Source organism: Kryptolebias marmoratus, unplaced genomic scaffold (assembly GCF_001649575.2).
Source record: "Kryptolebias marmoratus isolate JLee-2015 unplaced genomic scaffold, ASM164957v2 Scaffold42, whole genome shotgun sequence".
Taxonomy (NCBI): domain Eukaryota; kingdom Metazoa; phylum Chordata; class Actinopteri; order Cyprinodontiformes; family Rivulidae; genus Kryptolebias; species Kryptolebias marmoratus.
In genome coordinates this window covers 43025-52693 of record NW_023665776.1, presented here as the reverse complement: position 1 = coordinate 52693, position 9669 = coordinate 43025, and the positions used below count along the sequence as shown (strand labels likewise).

Below are 9669 nucleotides of genomic sequence, written 5' to 3'. Positions count from 1 at the left end.
GAGTGGGTTCTGCAGGGGTCAGGGAGGGGTTCTGCAGGGGTCGGTGAGTGGGTTCTGCAGGGGTTGGGGAGTGGGTTCTGCAGGGGTCGGGGAGGGGTTCTGCAGGGGTCAGGGAGTGGGTTCTGCAGGGGTCAGCTTCAGGGGGTTTTCAGGTCATTTTAAGCTGCTTGGATCAGTTTTTGGTTCTGGAATCATCGTCTTTCAGCCCCAGCAGTGATTGACATTAATGTGGGCGGGGCTTTCCTGGAGGTACAGGTGAAACGTGGACAAACTGTCGGCGCAGAGAGACGTTTCTGACCTTTAGCTGTGTAAACATCTGTGTAAACATCAGGTGGGATTCTGACCTCACCTGTGAACAGGTGTGTTTGTGACATCAGCGTCTCCTCTGCTCCTGGTTTAGGTGTAGGGCTGTGATTGACAGCCGGGGACAGCGAATCAGCTGCAGCCATTTTGTGGTGGAGGACGGCTGCGTGGGTTCAGACAGGAAGAAGATGGCCACGCCTCCCAGGTCAGATTCCACCAATCAGAAAGAAGCTGTTGTAATTACTGCTCCTTTAGCTCCACCTCCCCTGGGTTTATCCTCAGGGGACATCATAATAAATCTCTGTGTTCAGGTTCTTGAGTCGAGCGGTTCTGATCACAGACGCCTCGGTTCTGCCTGGAGAATCGGACCAGCAGGTAAATCTACCTGACAGGTTGCTGCAGGTGACGGACGTCAACAGGTAACGGTCTGTCTTCACAGGTTTCCATGGTAACGGTTCCTCCAGCAGCAGCCGGCGGTCCAACTGTGAAGATGGTGGAGCTGTGTTCGTCCACGATGACCTGCGTTCCAGGAACCTGTGAGTTCTGATCGGACCCCAGGTCCGGTTCTGTAGACAGGTTCTGTCAGTGATGTCAGCAGGTCATGTGATCTCTGACAGGAGGAGCGTCATCACCTCCTCCTCCTCTGCTAATGTAAACCTAAATAACAATCTAAATTAAAAAAATAATCAATTTAAATAAAAACATTAAAATTAGAAACAATCGATCAAATTTAAGGAAAACAATAAAATCGCCTCTGATCCCAACAGGAAGTTTAAAACTGGACTTCCTGTTTCCTGGATCTGTTGCCATGGAAACGGCTGCATCAGCTGAAGTGTTTCTGTCTCTGTTCAGATCTGGTTCACCTCACCTGTCAGTCAACTGGCTCCGCCCACCAGGACCTGTCGCCAGTGGTGACCATGATGTTCCGCACGACGGAGTCAGAGGAGCCCGGTAACGAGCGTGCAAGCACACACACGCACGGAAACAGAGACACCACATGAACAGAGACACAGACACACACACACCACCCCGACTTTAATAGTTACTCGTCTTCCTCAGAGTTGAGGTTTTATTTCTGATCAGCTGACAGATGATAGACGCGGCGTCACATCTGCTCTTCGGGCCGTTCACTTTCTTCTTCTGTGGTTTAATTACAAGCGGAGCATCAGCATCATGTTTGTTTATTCAGGCCCCGCCCCTTTGTTTACAGATGGCCGCCCATTTGTCCTCTGGTGTTTCTACTTCAACATGGCTGATGGCTCGGCCGTGGAGGTCGAAGGTCACCAGCTCCCATGTAACGTGTACGTGTGTTCTGGTCCAGATGGAAGTCTGGGTCACGAACACGCAGTCAAACAGGTGAGACGCACCTGAGCCCGCCCCCTGGCTGCTGATTGGTTGAAATTAAAGGAGCTCAATGAAGAAGTTTTTATTCTGTATTCAGGCTGAGTTCATCTTCCACAAGATTCTTCCTGACGAGGACTTCTGTCCTCCTGCTCCGAACCCCGAGGACATCATCTACGATGGAGACGAGGGAGCGGCGGGACAGGAGGAGAACCAGGGGGAGCAGGAGAGTGACCTTTAACCTTCAGCCTGAAGCCAAACCTTTTGTTTCAAAGTTGCCTTTATTCATTTTGTTTTGTTGTATTTAAATCATCTGGATCAATAAAGTTTAACACGACCTGCTTCCTGCGCTCTGATTGGCTCATTTCTCCTGACAGAGCTGCTCTCAGGTAAAACCGGATCACCTGTTTGAGATTATTGATCAGCGTGCCGCTTCAATCAGATCAATAAAAGACTCACAGCTTACTCTGTCGGGACTTGATTTAGGCTTTTATTGTGAAATCTTACAGCTGTCTACAGACGGCGACCACGGCGGCCGCCCTTCCTCCTGGTCGAGTCCGACGGGATCGGAGTGACGTCCTCTGAACACAAGAAGAAGAAACAGGAAGTCAGTTTCATGAAGATGCTTCTTCCTGTTATTATTTAAAACAGCAGCTCCACATATTTAATAAATTAAACATTTGGAAACAGGAGGATCTTTACTTTGAGGTAAAAGAAAACAGAAAAATCTTACAGAAACTTCAGTCAAGAACAGCTAAATAAACTGCAGGAGTCGAGCTTAAAGCCGATCGTGTGGAAATAAAACTGAAATCACGAAGCAGCTCCGTCTGAAGCTTTCTATAAACAGGAAACTGGTTATTTTAAAAACACCAGCAGAAGTTTCCGACAGGATCTGACTCACAGGATCAGAAAAGATCCAATTCAGGCTCATCAGGAGAAAATTTATTTAAAACCATTCTGTCTGAACTAAACTCTGATTGGTAAACACCTGATTATAACACTCAGACTGAACTCCATTTCCCATGATGCTTTGAGCTAAACATTACGCCGCTGTGTGTTCTGAACGTACCGATGCGTCCGATCTTCATCCCGGATCGAGCCAGAGCTCTCAGAGCGGACTGAGCTCCGGGTCCAGGAGTCTTGGTCCTGAAAGACACAAAGGTCGTGAGTCTAACAGGCGAACCTTCTGTCCCGACAGGAAACTGACCTGGACAGGTGAGCGTACCTGTTTCCTCCGGTGGCTCGCAGCTTGATGTGCAGCGCTGTGATCCCCAGCTCTTTGCAGCGCTGAGCCACGTCCTGAGCTGCCAACATGGCGGCGTATGGAGACGACTCGTCCCTGTCCGCCTTCACCTTCATCCCGCCGGTCACACGGCAGATCGTCTCCCTGGAAACAAACAGACCAATCAGAGGCCGCCTCCCGTCTGCAGGTCAGCTGACGCGAGGAAGGTGACCTACTTTCCGGAGAGGTCGGTGACGTGGACGAAGGTGTCGTTGAAGGAGGCGAAGATGTGACAAACGCCAAAGACATTCTCTCCTTCGGCCACCTGAGGACCCAAGCTGATGACCTGCTCCTCCTTCTTCTCCTTTCCTTTACGGGGAGCCATGTCTGCTGAAGAAGAGGAGGAGCTCAGCAGTTAAAAGTGATGAAGCTCAACGTGAAAACGATCACATCCCACACCAGCTGCACAAACATCATCTGAAGAACAACCAGAACTGATCATTTAATCTCAACCTTCAGGAAAAACCTTGGGCACCCCAGCAGAACCTTTAACCTGAACCAACTAAAATCAGGTCGTATTCCAAACATTAAAAACTTCATTTAAAATCAACCAGAATCTGTCCGATAATAGACCCACCGGATCAGACTGCTAACACATGGATAAAACCTGCAGCTCAGAAGCTAATGCTAACAGAAGCTAACTGCTGCTAACGAAGGATTAATTTACAGATTAAATCAAAGTAAACCCACCTGTTTAACTCTGCAGGTGGACTCTAATATTTAACACAATCAGAAATGTTTAAACAGTCCGCGCACGGCCACCAGGAGGCTAACTTTAGCCTGTTAACTTCTACTAACCACCTCCGTTTAACCTGAACACACCTGAGCTGCTGATTTACTCTGAAACACAGAAACATTTCAGGCTCACCTGTCTTCACCTTCACAAAAAAAAAAAAAACTATAAATCTGGCTTATTTTCCCGCCTCGGGACTCAACCAAGATGGCGATAGGTGGCAACAGAAACAGAAAAAACAAATAAAATCTGATATTTAAAGTTTCACAGAAAACTAATTTAGACTCCGACAAACAGGAAGAGCGTCAAACATCCAGCAGACACACCTGAGATCAGCGGATGGTCACCTGGAAGCCAGATTTATGTCGGATTAAACCTCCGAGCTAAACTCACCTGAGTGCGTCTCTTTACTGAGCAGAAACAAGAAAGGAAGGAACTTCCGCTTCCGGCGCAAACATAACCAGTTCCGGTCAGAGGAACCCGCTGCTGCCACCAAGCGGCCATTTTTGTAGCTTCATTTGTAGAAAATGAACATTATTTTGAAATATTTACATTATTTAGTAAAAATTTTCACATCAGTTTCTTTTATTGTTTTAAATGTTTTTATTAAATGTAATTTTTGAAAGTTTGTCTAATGATACTTCTTATTAAAGTTTATTTCATTATTATAATTATTACCTTTTATTGATGTTTTTATTCTTATCTGTTAGTCTGTGACACATTTCGTGGGGATATTTTATTTTTACTGCAGCACACTATTATTTAAGTATTTAATGAATCACTCTGAGGTGTTTTAAAGGCTCAGAACTCTTAGAATAAATTACATTTTTACTCATTAGTGAACAACTCCCAGCTCGTTTCGTTTCTCATGTTTTTGTCCAACAGTTAATGTTTTAACTTCCTGAGATGCTGAGCTGTGAGTTATTATTTCTGACTGTTTTTATTCTTTATGTTGGTTAAATTTTAAAGATGGAGTTACAGTCAGGAGATAAAAGTCTGTAGCAGCTGCTGCTGTTCGTGGATCAGGACGGGTCAATAAAACGGATTCATGTGCAGCTGATGATGGATTCTTACTGGATGAAAGTGTGATGAAGGGAAAAATAAACCAATCAGAGAGCAGCGATCGACCACCTCAGTTTATTTACAGAATCATACTGAACACAACGCAGAAGAAGAAGAAATGACTCCAAAAACTACAAAAGAAAAAGATAAAAACCAGTCTCGCCCTCAGACACACAGGAACACACGGAGCATGCAGCATTAGTCCAGTTATTACAGTACAGAACAATATTTATCATAAAAATACTGAGAGGACGTCAGGAAGGTGATTATTGATCCGATTATTGGTTCTGAAGAACATCAGCTCACAGGAGGATAAAGTTTTAAACTGCTGGAATACATTCAGGAAGATTAAAGGCTTTTTTATAGAAAATTACCAAAATAAAACTAAATTTAAGGAGCAGAATTTGTTTTAAAATTAGACTTTAACGGAAAATTGTTTCATCATTTTGGGAATTTTAAATATCCTGCTTATAATTTTAAACAAATGTAATAAAATTAAGTTGTTGAAGTTTTCAGAACTGCTAACTTGTTAGCATCATTAGCATCTTTAAGACAGGTGAAGTTTAGCACATTAGCTTGTTGAGCCCTGCAGCTGCCGTCAGCTCGGACTGAGCCGAAGGATCGCTGGTGGGTCGAACCTTCTGGGTTCTGTTCCTGATGTCTGCAGAGCTGCAGGTGAGAGGCCACATCAGGGACTCACCTGTCAGAGCTGCAGGTGAGAGGCCACATCAGGGACTCACCTGTCAGAGCTGCAGGTGAGAGGCCACATCAGAGACTCTCACCTGTCAGAGCTGCAGGTGAGAGGTCACATCAGGGACTCACCTGTCAGAGCTGCAGGTGAGAGACTCTCACCTGTCAGAGCTGCAGGTGAGAGGCCACATCAGGGACTCATCAGAGTATTTGGCCTCAATCCAAATGTTTTCTGTCAGCGAATCAGAAAGCAGATTCTGATCATGTGATCCAGCAGGAGCTCGTTAGCTTATAAAGCTGCAGAGGCTTGCTAATGTTGCTAACAATGCTAACGTTGCTGACATTGCTAACAATGCTAACGTTGCTAACGTTGCTTTGGAGGGGTTTAGATCAACAGGAAGGTGTGGTAAAAAGCTTTTCTTCAGAAGAATAACCAGAGAAATCTAATCTAACAAGAATCAAAGTTTCAGTTTCAAGCATAAACACCAAAATAGTTTTTATAAAATGACATCTCAGATATTTGCAGGCAGAGTTTCTTCATTTCCACCACAGATAAATACTTTCAAGTGTCGTAAAGTTCCGAGTGAAGAAGGCAGCAGAAAACAGCCGTTCACTCTGTAGGAGCCATGAGGAGTCCCGGCTGGGGCCACATCCAGATCTGACTTCTGATCAGATCTGTTTGGGTGGAACTCTCTAAGTCTCAGCAGCTTCCTGACGCTGGCCAATCAGCAGGAAGGAGCCATTTAATGAGACTCTGATATTTCATGCATTCAGTGGGTGTGGCCTAAGGCCCCGCCCTCTTGTTATGGCAGCTTCCTGTTTGGAAGAAGAAACCTTATTGTGACCAACGTCCAGTCTGGTGTTTCCTGAGCCGGGACTCCAAACGTCTCAGAGAAATGTTTGTTAAACCAAAGGGCAGCGGAGGCAAAAAGACATTCAGCAGCTGCTAAAACAACCAGCTCACACTTTAAAATGCTTCAAAACCAAAATAATTCACACAATGCCAGAACTGGAAGTCTGATCGGAACATTAAAAAGCTTTCAAATATACAAACGCAGTATATTCAGCGAATTATTAATATCATCTTAGTAAGAATCTGATTGTACAAAGTTCTATATTCTCTCCACAGTAAAAAGCTGATTAACGCTTCAGAGACAAACACAACGGCTCAAAGTCGGCAGAATATCAAAGTCGGCACGTCTGCGTTTCGTTAGCTTGCAGCTAACAGACGCTGCTGCTTCCAGGGAGGAATGCTAACAGCGCTAAGGATCAGCGCAGGGTTGGAAAACAGCCTGAAGAAAAGCTGCAAACAGCCGAAACGCAGCCGAGCCTGAAGCCCAAACACTAAACACAAAGTCCAGCATGCAGGAAATCACAGGCTCTGTACAAAACACCGCCACCGAAGAGGAAGAAATACGAGCTCTCCTTAAAAAAAAACACCGTTTTATTCTGCCGCCACCAAACATCACTGATCCGGAAAGAAAAGTCCCCGACTGAGCAGCTGAAACAGGTCGACACGCTTTACTTCCTGTTATCTGTAAACGCCTTAAAATGATGTCAGTTTGGCCGGCTTATTTTAAATCATATTTTATTTACACTGAATCAAAGTCAGGGAGTCTTCTTTCTTTTCCTACTTTCCTTTTGATTTGCTTCTATCCTTCCCTGGTTGTTTCCTCCCTACTTCCTTCTTCCTCTCACAGCTCAGAACCGGAGAACATTTCAGTCTGATCTGTAAAGTTGCTTCAGTTAAAAGCCGAGGAGGAGCGCAGGGAGCTCGTTAAGGAGGTATTTCATCAGGGCTTGTTGTCAGTGGGGGCAGGTGCCTCGTTAGCTTGTCAGGTTGGGGGGGAGTTCATGGAAGATCAGCGCCTGTAGAGTGGTGGAAGTTTGTGGAGCTCTCAGAGAACGAAGGAAGCAGAGAGTTAAGCGTCGCCATCAAATGTCTCTGATCACTTTTTAGACCAAATTATCTCAAGATTTATTATCAAACTGCTGAGGGAAATTTAACGGTAAATTTAATGTAATTTAGAGGATGAAGCGTCCAACTAACACCTGAAACAAACACCTGGAGGCTGCTGGAAAGGGTTGGATTTGTCCCTTGTGGGCTACTGTAGAAACATAAAGAAGTTAGATGTCTGAATATAAACGAGAAGTTTCTGTCATCAAAACCACGCAGTTCCTCACATGAACACCAGAGGGCATCACTAGAGCATCGGGCCAGAACACGACAGGAAGTCAACAACATTCAGGCTTTAACCAGCGTCTGTTCACGTGGACAGTCGACGGGACGTTCCCGACGCGCTCGTGGACAATCGACGGGACGTTCCCGACGAGCTCGTGGACAATTGACGGGACATTCCTGACGCGCTCGTGGACAATCGATGGGACGTTCCTGACGCGCTCGTGGACAATCGACGGGACGTGGATAGTTGACAGGATGTCCCCGACACGCTCGTGGACAGTCAATAGGACGTCCTTTGCGCGCTCGTGGACAGTCGACGGGACGTGGATAGTTGACAGGATGTCCTCGACGCGCTCGTGGACAGATTGATAATCATTTGGGATCAGCAGCAGAACAGAAGGCTGCAGTTTGACACTCAGCCTGTAGGTGGCAATAAGGAGCTGGTTTAGTAACTGTAAAAACTAACAATAAGAAGAAAAGAGTTATTTCTCCCCAGGAATTGGAAATTATTCTTAAAAATAAAGAATTAAATGTGAGCAAGAAAGAATTGGTCTAAAAATGATCAGTCAGACGACTCTTAGACTTATCATAAAAAATAAACTACACATTTTCTGTTCTTTATTACTTTCATTTATTACTTTAGATACCTAACTTTACCTGCAGGGAAACCTCGTATCTCTCAGGTGTGCTGATCAATATTACTGATCAGTGGTTTTGATTTGTTGATTAATGGAACGACTGATGTGATGTCAGACTTCTGCACGCGCTCAGGCTAACAGTTTCCATCTGCTTCCAGTGTTTGTGCTAAGCTAAGCTAATCAGCAGCATTGATCCGGTTCTGACCACTGGGGGGCGCTGTGTGTGAGGAGCTGGAGATACAAGGTTTCCAAAAGCTAATGCAACCTGTTTCTGCACCGAGGGAGCTGATTGGTTAGTTACAAAGCAGAAGCTGATTGGTTGAATGATTAACTGATTGATGATGCGATTGACTGCTGGACGGGTCGGAGTGAAACTTTCTGGCTCCGTAGTTTCCTCCAACTTCTCAAACAAAATCCTGAATGGTTGGTGTCAGACACCTGGTCTGCTGTCAATCAACCGGTTGTCAAGGTGACGGCAGCCCTTCAGAGACCCGCCCACTCTGGAAGAGGAAGTTAGCTGGAAGAAGAAAAAGGAAAAGCAATCAGAGCCTTTCGATGCTGTACAGTTTGAGCTGCATGAAGTAAAAGATGTTTTGTGTTCTCTATGAAATGTTCTTTGGAGAAAGTTCTGAAGAATCAACTGATAATTCTTCCTTGGTTCCTGTGATCCTGCATGCAGTGAAATCTAAAACTCCTCCTTTCCTTCAGGGCCCAGGGCCCCTGAACGCACCGCGGCGCTCCACCTGCTCTTACTTGCTGAGCGTGGAGGGGGAGCCTGAGCGGTGGAAGTGGACGATCTGCCACTTGCCGTCACGGCGGTGCCACACCCTGGTCTCCTCTGATTGGGCAGTGCGTGGCGTGCCGTTGGAGTCGATGTACTGCGTGACTCGGATGTAGGCGATGCAGGCGGCCTCGTCCCCCACCAGGTGGATGTGGGGGTTCAGGATGGTGGTGTGGACCGGTTTACTGTTCTTCGACCACACTGGAACACACACACACACAGAACACCTGCACAGGTGAGCGGGACGACAAGCATCGAAAAACGCCAAAACCACAACGAGTCACAAAAACATCGGCTTCAACTCACGGTTTTCAAAATAAAAGCGGTGAAAGTCCAAACCTTCGACAAGGTTTCCCAAAGCCTCGGGTTCGAACGCCGTCACAGCCGGGTCGCACATTTTACTGAGGGGACGGAGACAGATTAGAGACGGGACAGAAAGATGACAGACAGGACAGAAATAAGACTGATGGGACAGAAAGAGGACAGATGAGACAGAAAGAGGACAGACGGGACAGAAAGAGGACAGACGAGACAGAAAGAGGACAGACGAGACAGAAAGAGGACAGAGACAGTAAGAGGACAGACGGGACAGAAAGAGGACAGATGAGACAGAAAGAGGACAGGTGAGACAGAAAGAGGACAGACGAGACAGAAAGA

General features: G+C 46.0%; 3 protein-coding genes across 6 annotated transcripts in view; 1 reads left to right on the top strand and 2 right to left on the bottom strand.

Moving 5' to 3' along the window:
* The window catches only part of chm (CHM Rab escort protein), an 8966-nt gene extending 6979 nt beyond the window's left edge, over positions 1 to 1987 (top strand). Inside the window, exons 12-17 of the mRNA XM_017441831.3 lie at positions 401 to 508; positions 615 to 678; positions 743 to 839; positions 1156 to 1254; positions 1514 to 1659; positions 1745 to 1987. Of these exons, the coding sequence (XP_017297320.1) occupies positions 401 to 508; positions 615 to 678; positions 743 to 839; positions 1156 to 1254; positions 1514 to 1659; positions 1745 to 1885 (655 nt within the window). The 3' untranslated portion in view covers positions 1886 to 1987. The remainder of the gene's footprint in view (positions 1 to 400; positions 509 to 614; positions 679 to 742; positions 840 to 1155; positions 1255 to 1513; positions 1660 to 1744) is intronic.
* Positions 1988 to 2116: 129 nt separating this feature from the next.
* Positions 2117 to 4174, bottom strand: rps14 (ribosomal protein S14). Of its 4 annotated transcripts, none has more exons than XM_017441834.3 (5): positions 4053 to 4174; positions 3103 to 3253; positions 2870 to 3031; positions 2714 to 2790; positions 2117 to 2225 (listed from the first exon to the last, which is right to left on the bottom strand). In XM_017441834.3, the coding sequence occupies exons 2-5, from the start codon at positions 3249 to 3251 to the stop codon at positions 2158 to 2160; spliced, it is 456 nt and encodes a 151-aa protein (XP_017297323.1). In that variant the 5' UTR covers positions 3252 to 3253; positions 4053 to 4174; the 3' UTR covers positions 2117 to 2157. The 4 variants fall into 4 exon arrangements, with proteins under 4 accessions (XP_017297323.1, XP_017297324.1, XP_017297321.1 ...); XM_017441835.3 differs by having other exon boundaries at positions 3103 to 3256; positions 4053 to 4141; XM_017441832.3 differs by having other exon boundaries at positions 3986 to 4096.
* A 606-nt stretch (positions 4175 to 4780) lies between these two features.
* The window catches only part of LOC108251493 (calcium/calmodulin-dependent protein kinase type II subunit alpha), a 26605-nt gene continuing 21716 nt past the window's right edge, over positions 4781 to 9669 (bottom strand). Inside the window, exons 15-17 of the mRNA XM_037974419.1 lie at positions 9319 to 9413; positions 8985 to 9213; positions 4781 to 8748 (exon numbers count right to left, since the gene is read on the bottom strand). Coding sequence (XP_037830347.1) covers positions 8745 to 8748; positions 8985 to 9213; positions 9319 to 9413 — 328 coding nt within the window. The 3' untranslated portion in view covers positions 4781 to 8744. The remainder of the gene's footprint in view (positions 8749 to 8984; positions 9214 to 9318; positions 9414 to 9669) is intronic.